General features: G+C 49.9%; 2 protein-coding genes across 2 annotated transcripts; both read right to left on the bottom strand.

Moving 5' to 3' along the window:
* Nucleotides 1-1,220: 1,220 nt before the first annotated feature.
* PtA15_8A27 (uncharacterized protein) lies at nt 1,221-5,202 on the bottom strand (the record flags this gene model as incomplete). The annotated part of the gene is made up of 7 exons (XM_053171692.1): nt 1,221-1,465; nt 1,589-1,949; nt 2,022-2,917; nt 2,996-3,501; nt 3,566-3,624; nt 3,690-3,970; nt 4,092-5,202. The coding sequence occupies 7 exons, from the start codon at nt 5,200-5,202 to the stop codon at nt 1,221-1,223; spliced, it is 3,459 nt and encodes a 1,152-aa protein (XP_053022681.1).
* A 1,487-nt stretch (nt 5,203-6,689) lies between these two features.
* PtA15_8A26 (uncharacterized protein) lies at nt 6,690-9,904 on the bottom strand (the record flags this gene model as incomplete). Its single annotated transcript, XM_053171681.1, has 5 exons — nt 6,690-6,792; nt 6,919-6,952; nt 7,085-8,423; nt 8,492-9,447; nt 9,511-9,904. The coding sequence occupies 5 exons, from the start codon at nt 9,902-9,904 to the stop codon at nt 6,690-6,692; spliced, it is 2,826 nt and encodes a 941-aa protein (XP_053022680.1).
* Nucleotides 9,905-23,560: the final 13,656 nt, after the last annotated feature.

The following is a 23,560-nucleotide window of genomic DNA, read 5'->3' as shown; positions in this document are numbered from 1 at the left end:
GGGAACAGACCCCCACGTTTGGAGCCACAGAGAACAATCTCTCAACAGAACAAGACCTACCCGGTGTTCCTAAATAAGCCCTTGCTATTACTGCAAGGACAACATAGGTAGCATGGTTTGCCTGTACCATCACCAGGAGCCCACATGTCATTGCCTTATGTTTACACCTGGTTAAGTGTGTTATTGCGGTAACCAGGGGCAAAAAAAGTTACTATACCCGTATTTTTTCTTCCAGAGAAAAACCACAGAATACTATACGGGCCACTTGCAGCAAGGGCCAATACTAGTACAGTTATGAGTATAGGGTGGTACAACCAGACCTATACAATAACAGAAAGGCCCAGTTATAGTAGAGTGTAGGATAGCCCGATTGTTGCCTGGAGATCCGTTTTTGGTTTTTTGGATATTATGCAAGATTGGATATCCTATCTGCAACAAAATGGAAAAATTGTGTGGCTGCAGGTATCTGCGGGTTTGTGAATCCAAGATCCACCAGGCACAATGGCTGTGGACCCTCAGCTTACATTTCTCCGTGTTTTTATCTATTTTTAAAACATCAGTTACAGCAAAAATGGTAAGGAATGGGGAGCTGAGACCAGCGCCATTTGAAAGCTGAGGCCGAGAAGTGTATTTTGGCTCTGGGGCATGTTTGCAGGAGCTGAGGGGGAAGGCAGGGCAATGCTAGGCAAATTTCCTCCAGCCATAACCCCCTCCCAACCAGAGAGATACCTGACAAGTTGTCCTCCAAGGCCCACTTGTTACGGCCATTGAATGCCCTTTCCTGTGTACACAAAGAAGACATACACTCAAGTGCGCAATGTTAAACCAGACCACCGCACTCGGCAAAGCTCGTGCACACACAGACCAGCCCGCGGCCAAACACAGACACATATATATTTACAATTACTGATATATATTTATCATCGCGCCCACCGCACACACATATCTCACAAAACAAAAAACAAAAAAACAGAGAAAAAAGTAACGGCAAGACACCGCCCGGGCAGGCCGGACAGCCGTCGGCGCGGGAGGGCCGGCTGCTGTGCCCGTCCGGGACACGGGCTTTTGTTGGGTGCGGCCGGCGTCCTTCCTCGTCCTCCTCCTTATACAAAACCAAAAGAAGAAACAAACTGAAAAAAGGGGGGAGGAAGCGGGGTGTTGGTGAGAGAAAAGGGCCAGGGGATAATAGGGGAGTGTGTGTGGATAAGAAGATGCTCTCGTTAACGACTGTCAGTGAAGAAACCAGAAGAAGAAGAAGAAAGAGTGGCGGCAGGGCCGGACGAAGAAGGATTGGTAGCCGAAGGGTTAGAAGGATTGGTAGAAGCAGCAGAAGAGATAGAAGTAGCAGCAGTAGTAGCAGAGGAGGAAGACGATGAGTGGTGGTTGCCGACGGTCGAGTTGAAGCGCTTGAAAGAAGTCAAGAGCTGGGCGAGTTTGTTTTTACTTTCTTCCTTCTTATTCGTCCCTGGGTTCGAGCCCACGGGAGGAGTCGTCGAGGGAGGAGGGTTAGGGGTGGTGGTAGGAGGGCCGAGGGAGCGCGGGGCAGCAGGGAGAGGCGGGACGGGGGGCACAGCAGGTGCAGGCGAGCCAGTTTTCTGGATCCGTTCGCGGCGATGGGAGGCCGAAGTCCAGTGGGTGTGAGGCTTAGAGAAAGCGGAGGAAGCGTCGGAGCCGCCACCGGCCCAGCTCGTATTACTGGAGGTACTCAACGTAGTCGCAATGCCAGAACTACTGGTTGTCGACAGTGCCGCGCGGTCGAACAGGCCTCGCTGGCCCCCATAGCGGTGGTGGACGTCCTGGAGCTGGGCAGGCGCAGAGGCCGTGTTCGAGGAGGCTTTGCCCATGTACGCCGCTTCTCGGGCCCGTGCTCGGGCGACAAACGCTTGCAGATCCGGGTTCGAGCCGTCCCGGAACTTCTCCATCATCCGTTCGGCGATGTTCAGTTTCCTCTTGGTCGTCGTTGTCGTTGTTGTTGTTGCTAGCGATGTGCCGCCTTCCTCATTCGGCTTAGTCCGTGTCGCCTGGCTGATCTCGCGCGCTAGGCTCTGTGAGGCTTCGGCCAGCCCGTCCAGCATGTCGCCCTCGTGCTCGTTCGTCGACGACAGGTATCCCGCCTCGCTCCCATTGCGTCTTCCTTCCAGTTTGCGGCCCTTTCGCGCGCCCCGCTTTCTCCGCTTCGGATTATCGGATCCAATCTTGCTGGCAGATGTGCATGATTCGCTGTCTTCGCCGACCACATCCGCGGGTTCCTTGATCTCACCCCCGGGGTTTAGAACCACATCGGTCAGGATCTCTGTTGCCTCTTCCGGATAATCCTTCAAGTCCGATGATTTCTCGGGCCAGTGATGGAGAGGCTCCTTTTCGAACGGACAGATGACCTCCTTCTCGATGACTACCGGCAGTTCCGTGGGCGATAGCTCCGGTGGGGATAAGACTTCAGGAACCGCAGGGGGTAGGTTGATAGGGTGGAACAGCTGAGACGATCGCTTGGATAATCCACCTAGTGACGATCCTCGGAGGCTGCGACGTTGGTCAATAACACCGCGGGTATAAGAGGGCGACATGGGGATCGTGGCATCCGAGACTGATGCGTGAGACAGACCACCGCCCATGTGGTGGAGCAGGTTCTGGGCCCATTCACCGAACTTGCCAGCCGAAATCCTGCGCTGGCTGCGACCAGTGCCCACTTCACAAAACACGTTTTCAGCAAGGAAGGTCGCAACACTTTGGGCCATGCCCTCGAATCGACCTTGGAGGAAAGAGACGGGGGCGTGACGGAATTCGCGGAAGTCGGGATCCGAGCAGCTAGGATCGGCCCAGGGACAACGATGATATAACAAATTGAGCAAAACGATGCCCAGGGACCAGACGTCCGCCTGGATCGGATCATATGTTGGGTTGAGGTTGTTCCGACATTCTGTGAAGAAGAGAAAGATGTCAGGGGTGGTGAGTTTAGTTTTCTGCCCCAAGGAAAAAAAATTGTTGCTTCACTTACCGTAGGCCATGTAAGGTTTACTGCCACAATCAAAGTCCTCGCAAGCCTTCGAGCTGGTACCTAGTCCCCAGTCGGTTATTTTGACGGTAACCGAAGTCCGCACGCCGATAGGGTGATCAGTAGATTGGGCCTTCCAGTTGTCGCCCAGAGTTCCCTTGCGATCGTCGACAACAATGAAGTTCTCGGGTTTGATGTCCCGATGACAGACCCCCGCCTGATGACAAGCCTCGACAGCCTCGCACATCTGTACAAACATCTTGCTGATCAGTCGCAGCCTCCTTCTCGAAAGCATCTCGTCGTCAGCAGTGCTAGCCAGTAGAGAAGGGGACGGCGGGGTATTGAAGGAGACTGCTGTTGGTTCGGCTGGATTGACCTCACGCGGTTTGTCTTCGATAGGATGGAAATGGGGCTGGATGGAGCTGGGTAGGTGGGGAGCGCACGAGTTGGTGCGCGAAGAGAGGGATTCGAGATCTTGACTGTCTCTGGCTTGTTCCAACCAATAGAACCTACAGGAGGGACATGGATTAATGAGCAAAATGGAATGACAAGCAAAAAAAAAAAACTACTGACAAGTCTTGACCGGGACAATATTCGATCACAAGGAAGAGCCAATTGGGAGTTTCGAGGGCCTGTGAGGGATAATAGAATTGAATGAGTAGGCTGCTGACACGTAGATGAGAAAGACCAGACGAACCCGATGTAGAGCAACAATGTTGTTGTGTAGAGGTAAGGAGCGATGCAACTCGGCTTCGCCGCGCTGGAGGACCAACAACTCGTCGCTCAAGTTCCGCTTGCAGAGACATTTGAGGGCGAAGTCTTTCCCGTAAACGACCCCCTCGGACGGCCCTCTGGGACGGGAAGAGGAGAGCGTGTCAAGCTTTGACAATGAAGCAAAGCCATCGGATGCCTTTGGTGTTTGTGAGAGCGTACTGTCGAGCCCTGCAGGTTCGGGTTCGAGGGCAGGATCGAAGAGGACTTCCCTGACCAAGTAGACCACCGCGCTGTTGCAGATCGATGAGCGATGAGATAAGGTAACCATACGAGTTTTTTTTTTTTTTGTGTTTGGGATGTTGTAGGATCTATCTGACTTACTAACTGCCGACCCCGATCTGCCGAACGACTTCAAGTATTCCCGACTCTCCAGAGCTCTCGGAGCTCGTCTTGGTGGCAAGTCTGGGAGCAGCACTCCTCGGGGTCGTGTCAAAGAGATCGCGAACCCTGTATCCCTGGTGGAGGGTGCCGACGCCGACCCGATCGCCGACCTTGAACAGCTTGCGGGCCCCAGTAGCATGGTGGGCTCTCTCCGAGTCGGCGTCGTCATCCTCGTCATCGCTCCAACGGGTCTGACGGAAGGTCTCCTCGCCAAGGTCTTCCGACAGATCAAGTTCGAACATCTCGTTGGCCAGCTCGTCCTTGGGGTGATCTGGGACTGGGAGGACGAGGCTGCCGCGCCTGGAGTGGCCCCTGAGGCTGGGGCTACGGACGCGCTCGTAATGCTGGAGGCCATCTTCGAACATGCACAGGTTGGAGAGTCCACGAGCACTGGTCGGGGTGAAGAAGCGGCGAGCGACTTGGGGGGAGGTGGGGCTGGACGAGCTGGCAGGGAGGCCGGTGGCGAGGTTGGCTCGACGGGCTGCGAAGGAGGTCTTGCGACTGTGGTGGAGGGGGTCGGGGCTGGCAGGGCGGGTGCGGGGCATGCTCATGATGCTCGGCAGGCTGGGCTCGCGGCTGATGAATCCGGATCCAGCGCGTCGATCGGCTTGAGCCAGTTCGTAGAGGTAGGGCGGACAGACACCTGGGGAAGCTAGCGGATGGGAAGGCCGGGGGGACAAGGGTGCATGAGCCGGGATGAAGGTGGTATTGAGGGGGGGTAAGGGTGGGGTGAGTGAGCGAGGGGATAGGAGTAGCGAGTTGGGACGTTGAGAATACTGTTGTTGTTGTTGTTGGTGTTGTTGATGTTGTTGTTGATGTTGTTGTTGTTGTTGTTGTTGTTGTTGTTGGTGGTGGTGGTGTTGTTGTTGTGAGGGGAGATGGGAATAGGGTGGGGGTTGAAGCGAGGGTGAGGGGGGGAATGTGACATGGGCGTGTGACATGCTCGGGTCTGGTGGGTTCGGGCGGATGGCTCTGAGTTTGGTGATGTGGCTGGCGGGGGATGAGGGTGGGTCGGGGGCTGGCTGGAATCTCTGAGCGATGGCAGCAGCAGACATGGTTGGGTTCAACCCAGGAGATCTGATCAGGAGAGGGTAGCGAGTGACGGCTGGGGGCTGGGGGCTGAAGCGAGTGACTGGAGTTATATGTGGGCTTTCGGATACATGGGGGGGTGTTCAGCCGAGTGGTGTTTAGGGAAATGTACTCGTGGAATGCAGCAGGTTCTGTTTTTTATTTTCTGATGCATATAGCCAGTTGTGGTCATCCTCCAGTCGGTCGGTCGGTCAGTTCAGTCTCATGTGATACTCGGCAGCAGTCCAGCTGGGAGCGTGGGGGGTGTTGGGAGTGAGCACACAGTCGAGCTGACTGGAGTCTGGAGACTCACTCGCAGAGGAAAAGGAAAAGAAGAAAGGAAAAGGAAAAGAGGGAAAGAGGGAGAGAGGGAAGCAGGGAAGGAGGAGACGACACTCCGCACAAACACATACATACCCCCACAACCCCATACACTCCCACACTATGTACCCACCCAAGCCTGGTGACGTCATCCCGCCCAGCCATCGTCAACCCTGATGTCGCTGTATCAAGTTCGATGGACGCCGGCAAAAGACCCAAGGCAGCCCCGGCCAGACAATATGTACACTGCCCCAAGCGAGCACCCTGCAGCGCGCCACGAACCACCCCCGTCAACATCATGATACAATAGACTCCGATCAAGAGCACTCCCTTTCTGTAAGCGCTTCGGCAATCCAGAGCAAAAGTATTTAAGTATTTATTTAATACAGCCAAGATCAGCGATCTATGTATTTACAAACAGACAGCATAGTCCACAACACCGCTCACCGCCAGTCCTGCCGTTCCCGCCGCCCAATACATAAACACAACACATGCTCACGGGACGGGGCGGATGTCACCGATATTTATTTAGTCTTATCTGTTCATAAAACCTTCTTCCGACAATTACATACATAAATCATGCGGATCCACAAGATTATCACGAGGAGCGCTGAAATATGTAATACATAAATGAATATCATACAATATGCAGGGTTCCAATCTGCAAGGTTGGCATGCAGATGTTCTATACATGGACGGTGGCCACCATGAGCAGCCCATCCCGACTGGCGGCACGAGCATCTGTTTCAGGAACACTGGAAGAGAGAGCTGGATGTGTTTGTGTACAAGATGCGATGGAAGAGTAACCACAGAGTGCGGAGAGAACATGAGCTGTTTTCGTAAGTATGCAACAGTCAAGATAACGAACGGCGTGGAGGGATTCATCTACACACATGTATATATATATATATATAAGTTTTTTCGTGTGTTTGGGGGAGTTCTATAAGAGGCTATATATATGCTGACAAATGATACGTATACGATTATTCACTGATCCACTGATGTATTAACAAACCTTCAAGCCCGAGGAGAAGGAAACTGAACAAGACCCATCAAGTAACCAAAAAGAAAAAAACACACACACACTAAAAAAACGAGATCAATCAAGGAGAAAAGACCGGGAAGCAGACAGATAAGAGAGGCAGGGGAGGTGTCAAGTGGCGGCCGTGCTAGCCTTAAACAAGCACCGGTCGATGCGTTTGAGGACGTGAGAGGGGACGATAGGGACGACGGATCCGGAGGCGACGGGGGCCGGTCTGGCCGCAGAGGAAGCGTTAAGGACAGGCGAATGCGATGAGGGGGAGGGGGAGGAGGTTGGTTTGGAGGGGGAGGGTTGGGAAGGAGGAGGGGAGGAGTGAGAGAGGGCGAGGGAGGTGGCGGACATGCGGGGCGTCTTCTGAGCCGCCCGGTCGTCCTCTGCTCCCTCCAGACTGTGCTCCTCCCCCTCCCCGTCCCACTGCTCGTCGTCATCCGACCCCCCGGCCTCATCATCATCCTCCTCATCATCATCATCATCATCGGCGCCATTAGCGGTGTGCCACCACTGACTGCCAGGCTTCGGCTCATCCGGGATCAGGTAAGTCTTGAGGCTTCCGAAGGGCACGGTTTTCCTGAACCGGAGCAAGACCTCCGTCGAGGAGGGCAGGCCGAAGGGCAGCATCTGGCGCGAGTCGAGCAGCTCGCCGAGACACTCCGGCGCCACCGGGGGCTCGTACCGCCCATAGGCCTCCTCATCTTCGCCCCCGAAGGCCCGGTCGATGGCCGCGATCGCCTGGGCTAATCCGTCGTCCTTCTTCGCCTCCGTTGTCCCCTTGGTCGGACTCGACGGGGAGGAGGGGCAGGAGGAGTGTTGTTGGTCGACCAGCTCGAGCTCGGAGACCCGTTGGATCCGGCGCCGGTCCCAGTCCTGCTGGGTCTGGACGAGGTACTGGCGACACTCCTCCGACAGCTTGGGCTCGTCGACCTCGAAGCGATAGTCCCTCGAGACCTTGAGCAGTTGGGCCGGGTTGAGCGTCTTGAGACTACACACGATCTCGATGAGCTGGTCGAACGACTGGGCCCCGCTGGCGGACAGACACTCGACCCACTTCAGCAGCTGGCCTAGGGGCTCGAAGTGTTTCCGGACCACCCCCGAAGGTAGGCGGTTCCCGAGCGCCCATTCCTCGATCGAAGTCACGTTCAGCTTGATCTGCATCGCCTTCGACCGACACAGATACTTTCGTCGCGAGATTATCCGGTTGAATGTCTCGCATCCCAGCCAGTAGAAGATCTGCGAGAAGATCTGCACGATCACCGAGCCGTGGATCTCGTACGCTTGGAGCACAAAGAGCACCGACGAGAGCAGATCGGTGATCAGCTTGGGGCTTTTTAATGATGGTGATAGTGATGAGTGTTGCCGGTGTGGTTGTGGTTGGGAGAATGGGGAGGAGGGGTGGTGGGGTGCGCTCGTTGTTCGGGGGCCGTGTCCAGACAACAAGCTGGGCGGGTTGAGAGCCGAGCTGGGTGGTTTGGCGGGGAGGAGGGCAGGACTATCGCTGCTGGTCGAGTCTTTGGTGTTGAAGCGAGGGATGGAGGGTCTGAAGGAGGTGGTCCGGTTGCGTTTGACAGTCAGTGCGCGGACGAAGCGCCAGGAGCCTTCGGGCTCGAACTCGACGGCCATCTCCGGCAGGGGCTCGAAGTCGAGGATGGTCGAGTCGATCAGCTTGTCCAGCCGCCGCTCGGCATCCCGGATGATAAACACGTAGATCTCGTTTACCAGGTCTTCGAGGTGCAGCTGGATGTCTGGCTCTGTCAGCTCCTTTAGCAAGGGTTCTCGTCTGATGTAGTACAGTAAACAGATTGCGTTGAACAGCCAGAAGGTCGAGTTGGCCATATTCTCCTGGCGAGCCTGTTACGGAGATAAGCTCAGAACAACCCAAGGAACGGGGGAGTAGTGGTTTTGAACAACAGGCTTACAAAGATCATTTCCTCTATCCGATCGACGGCGCCTAGCAAGACTTCTTCTAGTAGTTCGATGGGCCCCATGTGGGCTGCAAAACGGGCGCAGAAGAACAGGACGTTCGCGGGCACCGAGCGGTCCGATCTGGCCTGGCGAGGCTCGATGGTCCTGATGACCGCCTCGAAGATGCCTTCGAGTTCTTCGAGTGAGCAGACGAGCATCTGGTCCGGCTGGCAGTGCTCCCACTCGAACTCTTCTGCGCGCTGCTCCTGCTCCCATTCTTCGTGAAAGCTGGCCATGAGACCACTGATCGTCGGCTGGCTCTGCTGTTGCTGCTGTTGTGTATGAAGGCTAGGATGATGGTGGGTGGGTTTGTTCTCGGTGGCCGGATCGGGCTCTAGTCCTAGTAGGCTGGGGTCGATCTCGAGTGTTTTGGAGGCTAGTCTGGCGAGCTGGATGATCTTCTTGGCTTCAGATTTCGCCAGGTCGGCCTCGGACTGGATCTCGGCCAGTCTGAGGCTGCGTATCGAGGCTTGAGAGTTACACCGAGAGTGTGGGTTGAGGTTGGAGGTTGTGGCTGTTGATGATGATGATGATTTAGCCTGTTCAGCGATCCTGAGGATTTCCCGGATCGTCTCTCCCTGCTCGTCCCTCTTGGCGAGATCGTAGGGCCGGAGCCCGCGAGCCCTGGTCCGCCGCCTCCGCTTGGGATGGCGGCGTGGGGTGGTGGTGGTGGAGGCGGAGTCGTGGTCGCTTGGGGCGAGTGAGCGGGTGTCTGAGCCGGCGTAGGTGGAGGTGGAGCAGGATGAGGAGACGCGGCTGTGGAGGTGGGAGGGGAGGGTTGAGGAGGGGTGTTCGGATGGGAGCCGGTCGGTGAATGAGACGAGCGAGGTGGATGCGCCATGGTTGAGCAAGTATGAGACGATGGTCAGGTCGCCGTTCCGGGCAGCCCAGTGCAGGGCGGTCCAGCCGACTGTGTGTGGAGGGAGAATGGGGGTGAGTTGAGCTTGATGAGGCAGTTGAGCGTGCGACTGACCAGCATCTCTCCTGTCGACGACTTGGTCGCCCAGCCCGTCCACGATGGCCCTGACTGCCTCGGCATGTCCGAATGCAGCGGCGAGGATGATAGCCGGCGAGCCGTCTTCGTCCCTGGCGTCGAGCTCGATCCACTGTCTCGGCTGGCCCTGCCTGAGGATCGGGCTGGTCGTGGTGGTGGTTTGACCGTCAGGGGGGGTGGTCTGCTGCTGTCTGTTTGTTGAGAGCAGCCATTCGAGCAGGTCGCTGTCCCCGGTGCTGGCTGCTCTGAGATAGGCGGTGGTGAAGACCCTGGAGATCTGTTCGTGGTGGTTCTGGTTTGCTGCTAGTCTCGATAGGTTGGCTGGGGTGGGTGCGAGTGCGATGAGTGGGTCGATGTAGTCTTCTTGGCTCATCGTTTGGTTGCTGGCTGGTTCGGCCAGCGAGCCTCGCCCCAAACAGCCAATTACATAAACTACAAATCCATCAGTTCACAGAGGAGAATCACTCGCAAGGGGTGTTTCAGCGTAATAGTTTTTTTTTAGGTGTAATTTCGCCCTTAGCATTGCACACTATGAATCTCAAGTATCTAACCACATATGAGTAAAAAGGAGGCAAGTTGTTAACATAAAAGGTATAGTTAAAATCTTAGGGATACACCTACTTTTTCCTTTAACCAAAGATCAGCACAAAGTGCTTCACTTGGCACTACTCTACTCGTCAACAAAATTAATCATTAACAAGTTGAGTAAAGACTTGGATTGCTTCCCATTCAACAGGCAAAATTTCCAAATGACTGGAATAGAATTCCATGATCAATCCCATTCAACTCAATCTTACATTACCTCATCATGACTCTGGTGCCAGGGAGCTTATCACATATCCTGAAGAAAAACAGGTTTTATTATTGAAACTAGAACCAGAACTGAGATGAAAAACAAGTTAGATATCAAGAATTGTTGAACAATGGCACGATAGACTGTATTCAAAGAGAAGGTGAGCATACCACGGTGAGAGCGAGTTTTTGAGGGGACAAGCACGGAAAGACTAAGATAGATAAGATCAAACAACGAGATATAGTAGACACTGAAAAGAAAGAACAAGAAGGGAGGTTCAGATGGTGAGTAAGTTGACGACCGGAGTTTATTGACAAAGGCAGGATAGTGTTGTTTCTCACCAAATTGGAAAGATCCAATTGATGAGGTCTAGAGAGTGGGTCGGAGCCACTAGAATCAGAGGAGTTGAGCTTGAGGTGTGACCGAGGTTGGGTCAAAGGTGATGAGATTGGATGATGATTGAAAAGAGAGAAAGGATGTAGAGTAGAGTGGATGGGATGATGCAAAGGCGGATTGGAAACTTGAGGATGGGAATGGTGAATGATGTCGAGGGTGAGAGTTTGGAGCGGAGGCCAAGCAGAAGGGCTGAATGTTGAAGTTTGAAGTTGAGAACTCTGCTGAGGAGAGGCTTGAGGTGAGCAAACAAGCTGCTTTTATAGATGAGAAGCGAGTGGCTGAGTTGTGGTTGCAGAGATTGCTTCAGTTGGCCAGCTTGTGGTTGCAAGAAGGTTTCAGGAATAACATGGCGGAGCTGGTGAGACTGGTCAATGAAGGTGTTTCAGGGAGTTGTGGGGAGAAATTAGAGGTGAGAAAGAATGGAGGAGAGAACGGAAATGAGAGGAATTGGGAACCAATTGGGGACCCCGAGTGATGCGCAAATCAGCGCGCTGTTGGTAGAACACCCAAGAGAATGAGATTTCAACATATCCTCTGCTCAAACTATACACTCAACTTGTACTACACGCCGGGGGTACTTCCTGGCGAGGCGGTTTGTGGATACAATGAGTGACACCGGATTGGTGAAACCCACATGGAATTCACTGTGCCCCCCGTCAGTATCACCATCACATCAAATATGGGTGGACATGCCAGGATACCCATTTGTCTCCACCCACCAGGGATCTCCTCATCATTCCAATGGGGAAACAGGTGAGATCCCTGTGGAGCCAACAGGAACACAGCAAGAGTGTTCCACATGATTTCCTTGTCGTTTCCACCAACAAGGAATCCACAGCACCCTTTGAATTCCCGGTGGTGCCAAAAAGAACACAACATCTGTGTTTGTTGTGAATTCCTTGTTGCTCCCTTGAGAAGAAACACAAGGAATGCACAGATGCCTGGTGGAGCCAATGGGAAAATGCCTGTCACCATTGTGCAATCCATGGGTGTTTCCGGATCATCTTCCTCTCTCAAGCACAACACACCGCACACTGCACCTCAGTCGCCATACTCCAACTCACCTATCATGAATCCAACTGCAGACCCCACCACCCCCACTCCAGCCAACAACCTGGCCCTGGCAAGATCAGCCAATGGGAAGATATCAATCCATATTGATCACAAGCTTTACATCCAAGTCCAGAATAATGGACAATCCGAGTCAAAGTTGAAGCGGATCTCCTTGTCAAAGGCTCCTGACATCCCAATGAAGCTGAACCTCAACAACCTTGACTTTTCACTCCTCAAAGCCCTGACCATCCTGCACCTGGGCAATGTTAACTTGCTCATCTATCCAATTGAGATAGTTGCCGCAAATCTGCGATCAAGTGGTCTTACGGGATACTGGAGCCAGACAAGTTTGACAAGGACACAATCACCTTGGCCGATAATACCTTTTGTTCTTTTGTGGATGCTGTGCACAAGTTGTCTTGAGATGCAATGGTCTTGTTGGTCCTCACCATGGCAAAGGACAATCTTGCCATTGTGACGGTGGTAGTTAGTGGATGACTTCCCGTGGGCTAAAAATTCAGATCTGTCAGGCCAGGTTAAACCTTACTGGCTGGTGAGAAATTGATCTCAATCACTTTTCACCAGCAAGTAAGGTTTAGACCTGTGAAATTTTAGTCTGTACGGGGGGCGTAGATCCTATGGGAAGTCTTCCAGTGTACATTAGGTACACATTATTTTTTTGTGTCTGCTTGCTGATTGCATACTTTTGTGAATTTTTCACCCAGGATTCATCCTGCAAGCCTGCCAGCAGCGCCGCAGTCTCCTTCAACTTTGACAAGGTGCCCAAACGTAACAAGCATGCACACGCCACAATCTCCGCTAATTGTCCTCCACCTCCAAAGAGGCAGAAGTCCGGTCTTGGAACTAGCATGCCCACCTCCTTTCTCCATGCCTCAATTTCTCTTGATGTTTCATATCCCCCTGGACTACCAACCAGTCCAGGACATGATCACAAACCACAATATATTTCACTGGACATTGTTTGAAGGTACAAGCAACAGTGAGCTGCGTGACCTTGGCTTGAAGTGGGGTCCGGCGCAGGCAATCTTGAGAGGTGTAAAGATAGCCTCTGCTATTTGTGAAGCTCAAGAAACTCAATTCTAGCCATATCTCTTGTTATATAGTACATCCCTTATTTGTAGTAGATTTCTTTTTACTCCTGCAATTCCAAAATTGTCAAATCCTCTTCCTGAATGATTGGTTGAATTTCTCAGCTCCTTTTCCTGAATGAATAATCTTCTCTCATCAGTAGATTTCCCTCATTTCATCACAATATTCTGCCCCTCTTCCTCAGTGATTGTTTGGATTTCAGTGTCAAATCCTTACATCACATGTAACCAAGAGCACAAATGATGTGCTGCACTGTTGAAAGCCACCAATGAATGATAAGAGAAACAAATCATCAAAGAAAAGAATAAACTCAAAGAAAAATAAAACAGCCAAACATGCACATATAGATATTGAAAACAAAAACCAGTATGAAATTTTAATAAGAACACACTGCAAAAATAACTTGGTCAACTGCTTGCAGTTGACATGCAGGATACTCAATCCAAGCTGCCATTGTAACTCCACATGAATGCAATAGTGCCTTTGTTGGCACAGTCACTGTGCAAGGTGCACAGTGACTGTGCATTGAAGCTTGGGTTGAGTTAAACCTTGAGTAAGACTGGTGTAACACCACAAGCTTCCTCAGAGTTGCCGCATGTCAACTGCTCACAGTTGACACAGTTTTTTTTGCAGTGACAATGTGTAAATCCTAAACAACTTGATTGCAAGGCATGTCCCATGCGGTAAGAAGTACCATAAGAAGTACCATACAGCAGTAAAATCCAACCTTTATTTTTTCAACACCTCATCTCTTGCTTTTACAAAATGATATTCTTTTTACAGCTGGCCTGTGATCTTTGCATATTCTTTCTCATTCTTGGTTATTTTGTAAAGGTTGATGCACTTTTGATACTTGTACCGCCAGGCCATATGATGTTGGGAAAATGACTCTCCCACAAATCCAACTGGTTTGGGAACTGGGAATTCAGTAATAGACTTGATTTTCAAAGCAACCAAATGTTGCTTTGATGCAATGAATGCAAAAGTAATAGGCCGGTTGTCATTTGGACCAACAAAGTCTGGGAAAAATGATTGGCACTCATGTATGGAGTAAAAAAATAATGGTCTCTGAAAGGCATTGGCAATAAGCCTTCCCATCCCAGGCATCCCTGTAAGCCCCCTCCTTTGGGGTCTCACAAAGATGTCACATAGCTATCACTAGATTAGATAATCCGCCTGATACTTAGTCTACACTCTCTTCCACATTCTAGCCGGTAGAGATCTTGCCCTTCACATCTCTCCCGGCTAGGTAAGCTTTCCCCTTTTCCTTCTTCTCTCTCCTTTCCCTTCTGATTCCCTGAGTTGTATATACTGAGAGATCTTGCCCTTCACATCTCTCCCGGCTAGATTGTTCCCCATCTGCAATATACAGCCCCATGAACTAGATCTTGTCTCAAGGTCCCCCCCCCTCTGTGCCCCACTCAACGGACAGTGAAGGACTCCCAACTGGAGTCCTTACAATCCCCATCCAATAGTTTGGGCCACATGGATCAGAGGATGGCGCATCCAACATTTGTAGATGCTCTTCAAAAGTATAAAGGGTTTGCTTTTCTATAGAATTCTTGCCTTTGTGTCAATTCATGAATTAGCTCTTTCCGGATCTTCATGTAATCCCCTTCTCCTCTTTCCAGACAGAATGCCACTGTCCTGAACCCGCAGTGTCCATCTCCTTTAACATCAAAAATTTCCTCCACAAATGCTTGTATTGATGGAGGTAATTTCCATATGTAGTCATCCCACCTTGTGGGTGGATAAGGAGGAGGTCCAAATGTCTTGGCCTCTACCTTATTCCTTGCACAAGGGGAATACCCCAAATTTGGGGTTCCAGGGGGTGTTAAAGTCATGGGGGTTTGTAAATCACAGCAAGTAAATAGCCCCCAAATTTGGGGTTACCGGGGGTGTGAAAGTCACAGGATGTGAAGGGCCCAAAAGGGAATGGGACAGAGCAAAGGAAATGACATAAAATTTTCAAACCTTTGATGATAAAATTTCAGGGTGACTATGCATTCAGTCAAAGGAGAAACCAAATTTCAACTGTTTTGTTATTGAAAAAGTAAATATTTGGAAAAATGGTGATGAGAGATACTCAAAAACTCTAAAAATGTAAGAGAAATTCCTTTTAAACAATTTTTGAGGTTTATTTTGAAGGCTGGCCACTTTCAGGCTGTGGAATCACTACCTTAGTAGTTTGGCTTGACTTGCTTCTTGACAATGCAAAACACAGGTTCATGAAGTACAATACCAAAATTACCAATTTTTTGACCTTGAGATTTATTGATTGTGAGGGAGGAGGCCGGATTGACAGGAAATTTCTTGTGTATGAGCTTGGAAGGCAGTCCAGACAGCTCCAGACTTATCTGAGTCAGATGTGAAAGGAATGTGACTCTGAGGGATGGGCACAGAATCATTAACTCTGTTACCTGATACAACTCTTGTGTAAATCACATTTGGGCCCAACCTGGTTCCATTACAAAGTCCCATTTTCCAATAAAGGTTCCTGAGCATTATTATTAAGCAATTTGGTCACCTGTTGGGAGTTTGTAAACTCTTTGATCCACATTTGTAGCATTATCAGTAAGCCTTAATGAGTGATTTGGATTTATTTCAGATGGAACAAATCCAAACTGTTGCATGAGGGGAGATTAATGGTGAAGGATTGTTTAGATTCTTTGCATAAGTCCTGGAAGTAGATCTTGACCATGAACTCTGTGATTTTCAAACTCATTTTCTGTGTCATATATGTCCAGCTGTAAGAATTTGGGGAATTCCTGTGAAATTGGAAGCATACTTCCAATGTTATGGTGAATTGTACCCTTCACCTTGAATGTATGGATACCTTCACCTTGATTGTTGAGTGCATCTCTGGTTGAGGCATTGACTCCAAGAGATGTAAATGTGAAGTTGCTATTTATCAAGCGGATGGATAGAATGATTTGATTTCCCTCATGTATATTGTGTTGATATGTAATTTTGAAGATCTGAAGCAATTCAGGGCGTGGGGGTGGTTTTTATGAAGTGATCCTGCCTTGGCAGCAGCAAAGTTAGGTTGTTTGTCCTGTGAAGATTATGGCTTGACACTTCACACAACATCTCACTGCCCTCAAAGTTTCTGTCCTGAACCCAGGAGGCTCAGTCCAACACCATGCATTTGGTCTGTTTACATCATTCTTGGAATATTTCCGAAGGAATGGTTACCTGTGAAATCATGATCAACCAAATTTCCAGCAGGAGGATCATTTAAAAATCCTGCTCTTGAGATAAACTTGAATCAATTTGTTCCTGAATAAGGCCCAAATCAATTTCAGGTGGGTCATTCCAGTTTGTGGGTATTTGCACAGGGGATAGATTTGAAGAATATTCATAAGTTTGAAATGGACTCTGCATATTTCTTGGTGAAGCACTCTGGGAGTTGAGCAAGTTAAAAATAGACAACCTGGAGGTGTGGTTGCCATGATTGTTATTTCCATGCTGGGATGGAGATTTGTGCGAGCTGTGTTCAGATTGGTTTTGTGGTTGAGGATTGAAATTGTAAGAAGATTCGTGATTTAGATGATACTGTGTTTAGATTGGTTTTGTGTTTGACAATTGAAATTTTCAGGAGATTCATGATTTTGATGATACTGTGTATGCGGGGATCTGTTTTCAATGTTGATGGAAATTTGGGGATGAAGACCACTCATGATTTGGATTATTTGATTGTTGAGTATGAGGAAAATCTTGAGGCTGATAAATAGAATGTTGCCAACATTCTATTTATCAGCCTCAAGATTTTCCTCATACTCAACAATCAAATAAATTGTTGGTGCTCCTGCCACAGAGAAAAAGAACATGGGAATGTGAATATTGCTGGTAATGATGGGAGGGTGAGAATCAATGATAATGGGATTGTTGAGAATGAAGAGAGTGTGAAAGTTGATGATGATGGGATTTTCAAGCATATATGATGAGGGGAATTATGTAGGAGTTGTGATTGCTGAATTCATGCAGATCAATTATCAGTTTAACATTGCTTGAATGGAAATGGTGTCTGTAAGAGTCCGTTGGAGCAATCTGCTTGAATGGGCTTGATTATTGATGTGTGATAAGAGTCCATTCAAGCAATATGGTTGAGTGGACTTGGTGAAATTTGCTCACCAAGTCCGCTTGATGAGTCTGCTTGAACAGACTTGACAACATGACTCTGGATTCTGCTTTAATGGAGTCACTGGTCTGTTCAAGCAAAAGAGCAAACTCTCTTACCAAATCCTTTCAGAGAGTTGCACCAGGAGTCCGTTCAAGCAGAGTCAATCCAGAGGGAACAGACTCTGCATTGAACGGACGCGGTTGATACAAAAAAGTATTGACGCCGGCGTTACTTGCATGACAGGTATTTGTACTGGTTTGTTTGGCCCCCAGATGCCATTTCTTTAGTTATATGTAGATTTGGAATAGATAGATGTTTTTGTGATGACGCCTCAGATAGTCTGGGGTCAATACTGAGACGGAATCAGAGATGCTTTTTCTTCTCTTAGTTGGGCCTGATTGGATGTACCAATTTGGATGATGTGTTATGTATGGGCTTTCTGGAGTTGTTCTAGGATCTTGGTAGAACATTTGATTGTTATACTGGGATCCACAAGGGCTATACTGCATATCAGTTTTTGGATAAAGTGATCCATTATAGCTTGGTGCATTTGACATGCTTGCACTCATTCTTCTTTGGGCCAGGTTTGAGCCTGGGTCCTGGTACAGTGGCAAGCTGGGTGCATTTGACATGCTTGCACTAGAGATTGCCAAGTGGACCCGGGTACCTGCTGCGTGTCCGGGTACCTGCAGTGTTTTTCGTGATATTCAGACACCCGTACCCGTACACGGCACCCGCAGGCAGGTACCAGCGGTACTTTTTGTGGGTACCGCAGGTACTTGTGCTTTTTTTTATTCAACACCCCCACTCGATGACAGCTACAGACTATTCATTGGGAGTGATGGTTCCTCTTGATGACCGGGGTCTGTCCCAGTCATTGGGAGGGTTGTTAATTACTCTCAATTTCCGGGACAGATCCTGGTCATTGGGAGGAATCAACCCTCTTGATGACCGGGATAGACCCCGCTCATCAAGAGGGTTGTTTCCTCTTGATTACCGGGGTCTGTCCCAGTCATCAAGAGGAAACGACCCTCTCGATGAGTGAGTTCTATCCCGGTCATCTGCCCTGCGGGATATAATGCATATGAATACCTGGATAATTTGAGTCATGCCTACTTGTTGTGGGTGCAGCGGGGGGAGCTTAGGTTTGCGGATAATGTGGATTCATTTTTGTTTGTGCTTTAGTAGGATCCACATTGAATTGATGGATTTGAGTGGCCGGTACTGAATATGATGTTTTCTCCTGAGGCTTGGGGAACTGATGAGTTAGGTTGGTGTCACAATACTTTGGCCAGGTATTTGGGTGGGCTTCAGGGGTACTTGATGAGGTACGCTAGGGGTCTTTTTTTCTTGGCAATGGCAGCTATTTTGTGTTTTGGATTTGGATGATGTGGTCTATGGAGCCATGTTTCCATTCCTTTTATAGTGGCTTCTTCCCAATCCTTGGATGTGATAGGCGCAAATGTCAACCTGAACTCAGTCCTGTGCTCCATTATTGTCAGGGCGTGCCTCTATATTGGCAACGCACTGAATGAAACCTTTGATATAATCAAGGTTTGACGGCTGATCTCAGCTGTCACAACTGTCTGTCGGTGCTTGACTTGGCCGTAGCACAAGGAGAAAAGCCGCGCCTCCGTCTGGAGGGGCTGGTTGAGCAAATACAACCGGAATCTAAGAGATTCAAGAGAGAGTCCTTTCTAGGACAGAGAGAGAGAAAAGGAAGAAAACCTAGACTTACGTAATTCGGGTAAGTCGAGGTCGAGAGCGGAGTCAGAAGTGTAAAGGTGGGGGAAGGTGGATCAGAAAGTAAGCGCCCCAATCGTTGTATCTTCGATGCAACAAATAAGCGGGCCTGGTAACTAATAATGATCTGGGGGACCATCCTATGTGCGGAGATCCCTCATGCTTTATACCCAGCCTTTAGCTGGTTGGCTTGTGGTTCGCGGACTACGGGTCGTCATTCAGAGAACTTCGTGAGAAGTTCCTTAGAACCTACCCAGTGGGTATGTTCACTCGCGACATCGGCTCAGGTACAGTGTTCCTGAGAGTCATCCTCCACAGCTTCTGTTCCCAGCCGGATCCAAACCCCGGTAGCTACAGAGCCGCCGGTGGCAGGGTCGCCATCTTCTGTGGCGGCCCGCAGTTTGTCAGTCTCTGTGCTGACTGCGTTAGCAGATGGCTGACACTCGCCCCCCCAAAAAAGCACGGCTCTGATAGGAGTTGTGCCCGGGTTGCGGCGCTTAGAAGCGCGAAACTTGCGCAACAGAACTTCAGCGTTCTGGATAGCCTCCTTTGGTAGCCATTTATCATGGTCGGCGCAAAGCCCCTTGAACCGAGTCAGATAGAGGCAAGAGTCCTGCCCTTGGACACGCGTAAGTTTTTTGTCCAGAATGCGGAACGCCACCTTGTCATCGGTGTGCTCCGGCATCAAGTCCGGCACCACCGGGGGAGGGGGCAAAGGTCGATGATCGTCAACAACATACTTCTTGAGCAGGCTCACCGGAAAGGTGGGGTGCTTAAGGTCAAACCCCTCTGTTAATATCACCTCAACTGCGTTCCTCCCATGCAAGGCTTTCACAAAAAATGGCCCCACAAACGCGTCCTTTAGTTTCCTATTTCCGCCCAAATTCTGGAAATTCACAGTGGAAACCAGCACCCAATCACCAACTCTAATGTCGTGGTCCTGGTGCGTCTTATCCCACCGCTCCTTATTATATGCAACCGCATCCGCCAGGCAAGCGCTTGCTTGCGCCTCCGCCCGCACCATCATATCTTGAAACCGTTCGGCTGACGGGTGTAGGGTTACAGCCTTGCTCAGCACTAGATTGCGTGGCATGTGAGGGATACAGACCCGTTCAAGTTCAAACGGGGTCTTCCCAGTGCTTGAATGAACGCTGGAGTTGTAGGCATGCTCCAGCGCTGGCAAAAGGGAAACCCAGTCATGGGTATAGCCTTCGTTATCTTTGAACCGCAATCCAAAAGCGCAATAGCGGCGCACCATATTCTCGAGCGTCTGGATCATACGCTCGGCCAGACCGTCAGTCTGGGGATGATATGCAGTAGAGAACGAAAGTTTCGTCCCCATCAGCTGAAATAAACTCTGCCAAAACTCAGAGGTAAACTTAGGGTCACGATCCGTGATAATGACCCTAGGGCAACCGACGTCGTGAACAATAGAATTCCAGAAGATCAGCGCGATATCCAACACCGTATTATCTTTATAGCAAGGGAGGAAACGGGCGCGTTTGGAGAAGCGATCCACCACCACTAGAACAGCATTAAAGCTGTCTTTTCCCCCCGGTGGGAGCGCGGTGACGAAGTCCATATTGATCACCTCCCAACGCTGTTTGGGCTCCTCAATAGCTTGCAAAAGTCCAAACCGCTTTCCAGTCGCGCGGTTGGCTTTTTGGCAACGGTCGCAACTGGAGCAGTATTGCTCCACCCGAGCGGTCCACCCAGGCCACCAAGCCAGTACCCGGAGCCGCTCGACCGTACGGTCCTTAGAGAAATGTCCCGCGGCCACGTTATCATGACACTCGTGGAGCATAGTACTAATATGATCCTCGTCAACGAGCACGAGCGCGCAGTGATTACCCGTACGGTGATACAGCAGACCATCCAAAAGCAGGAAACGGCCTGCCGAAAAATTGGCTGCCCACGGTTCCTCCAGCCGCGCCACCAGGTTGGGTTGAGAGTGCTTGGATCTGAGAATACCCACTAAGGCAGCCGTGTTGGGGTTACTGTCATAGCTCCGCTCCACCGAATCCCAGAACTCCGTTGCCAAACCGCTGACACTGATTGCCATTATGGGCACCTCTCGCGGAGTGTCTTCCTTGTCGGCGGCCGGGTTATCTTCGTTGTTTGGCAGGGCCCAACGGGACAAGCCATCCACATTCTTGTGAATCAAGCCGTCCCGGTGGACAATGGTCATGGAGCCACGCCACTCCTGGATTGATATCTGCCAGCGCATCATATGCCTGCTCGGCGTCTTCATATTTAACAAGGACTTTAGCGCCACACAGTCTGTAATGACGGTGAACACGCAGCCATCCAAGTAGTAGTACAGCTTTTCCAACGCCCAAACGAGGCAGAGGCACTCCAGTTGGGAAGCCCCGTACTTCCTTTCGGAATCCTTCAGCTGCCGCGAAATGAAACAAATGGGGCCCTCCTGCTCCTTGTCCCCAACAATCTGAATCTGATGCAGCGCAGCCCCGATGCCTTCCATGCACGCATCAACATAAAGCAAAAATGGACGGGACGGGTCCGGGTGAAAGAGCAATGGAGCCGTAGTAAGCGCTACCCAAAGAGCTTTATAGGCCTCAATGCGCTCCAGCGTCATTTCAAACGCAACATTTGGGCTACATATCTTATACAGGCAAGACGCCATGAGGTTAAAATCCTTAATATGTAGCCGATAATAGCCGGCAAAACCAAGGAACGATTGTAATTCCTTTACTGTTACTGGGATAGGCTTCAGGAGCACCGCGGCAACCCGGTGCTGGTCAATGCCAAGAGACAGACCATTAACAATGTGGCCCAGGGCCTTCAGTTCCGAAAAGCCAAAGGAACATTTAGTAAGAGAGATCTTCATCCCCATCTTGTGGACCTTTTTTCCCGCTGGCAGCAGCCGTTTGACAAGGTCTATTGGATTGAAAGAAACTATGGAGAGACATCTGCCTTGATGACACTGGTAAAGGAGCGGCCTCTCAGCTCAAACGTTGAACCTTCCAAATACAATGGCAAACGCTTACTTACTGTTGGATACCGTAGGGCAAGAAACGTTTGACACTGCCAGCATATTTGGCTGGGTTGAGGTTATCCCAGTTAAACTGGGATGCACTCAACCAATTTAAACTTGGTTGATCTCAACTGATGGAATATAAATCCAAGGTACCCCCCTTGGTTTTATATTTCATTGGCTGGGATCAACCTGTTTTAAATTGGTTGAGTGCATCCCAGTTAAACTGGGATGACTTCATCCCAGCCAAATATACTGGCAGTGTGAGCGAATGAAATTCGAGTCGTCGAATTGAGTTCTAGAAAAAATGAAGTCGCACTGGTAAGTGCTTCTGAAAAGACACAGGCTCAGGAAAAAAAATTTCCCGATGAGGCCCCCAAATGTCAGGGCGTGCCTCTATAGTGGCAACGCACTGAATGAAACCTTTGATATAATCAAGGTTTGACGGCTGATCTCAGCTGTCACGACTGTCTGTCGGTGCTCGACTTGGCCGTAGCACAAGGAGAAAAGCCGCGCCTCCGTCTGGAGGGGCTGGTTGAGCGAATACAACCGGAATCTAAGAGATTCAAGAGAGAGTCCTTTCTAGGACAGAGAGAGAGAAAAGGAAGAAAACCTAGACTTACGTAATTCGGGTAAGTCGAGGTCGAGAGCGGAGTCAGAAGTGTAAAGGTGGGGGAAGGTGGATCAGAAAGTAAGCGCCCCAATCGTTGTATCTTCGATGCAACAAATAAGCGGGCCTGGTAACTAATAATGATCTGGGGGACCATCCTATGTGCGGAGATCCCTCATGCTTTATACCCAGCCTTTAGCTGGTTGGCTTGTGGTTTGCGGACTACGGGTCGTCATTCAGAGAACTTCGTGAGAAGTTCCTTAGAACCTACCCAGTGGGTATGTTCACTCGCGACATTGGCTCAGGTACAGTGTTCCTGAGAGTCATCCTCCACGGCTTCTGTTCCCAGCCGGATCCAAACCCCGGTAGCTACAGAGCCGCCGGTGGCAGGGTCGCCATCTTCTGTGGCGGCCCGCAGTTTGTCAGTCTCTGTGCTGACTGCGTTAGCAGATGGCTGACAATTATTGATCTTAATGAGCAGGCATTGAGGATGTAGCCGTCATTTGAACTGTGCTGATGATTGAAAACATATTTAGAGGTCTGGCCTTCTTGTCTACCTACTCTGGCTGGTTTCTCAAGGGTCACCTGACACAGGGCATCATGGCAGTTATGTTGGAAATTGAGGCAACAAATCAAATTCTTTGAGAAAACATAGTTTGCTCAGTTGTGTACAATATTTGATTTCAAGAACACTCATATTGGTTCCCTCACCTCAGCTCTTGCGTAAATAAATTTATTTGTGTCTCTGTATTCCCGCATTTGATAAAATGCATTGACCCCAACAGACTGGTAAGCTTTTAGTTATATGTAAAATTTTTGGGATGAATGTGCTGCTTGCCAAATTGATGCCACACATGCAACAATTGGGTACATCTTGCGCCTAGCTATCTACATGTGGCGCTGGTTTCATAAATATGTGTTTGACACCTTCATACTACAAAATCCAAACTCACCAAGACAAAGCTTCCTTTCTGAACTATATCATGTTCATCTGTTTTAATACTTGAAACCAATATCTACTTTGTTGAGGGGTGATTTTCCAACAGGAACCTTGGTGGGATAACTCCATTCTCTCCGGGCAGTGGCCACCACACCATTGTACAATATTGGATATCTTATTGGTTCAGAAAGGTCTATTCCCATGAGTTTTTGTACTTCCTTGTTGAATTTGAATACATCTGTGAAATGTTTTGAAGGCCTGAAATG

This window comes from Puccinia triticina, chromosome 8A, assembly GCF_026914185.1.
Source record: "Puccinia triticina chromosome 8A, complete sequence".
Lineage (NCBI taxonomy): Eukaryota > Fungi > Basidiomycota > Pucciniomycetes > Pucciniales > Pucciniaceae > Puccinia > Puccinia triticina.
This window is presented reverse-complemented; position numbering and strand designations above follow the sequence as displayed.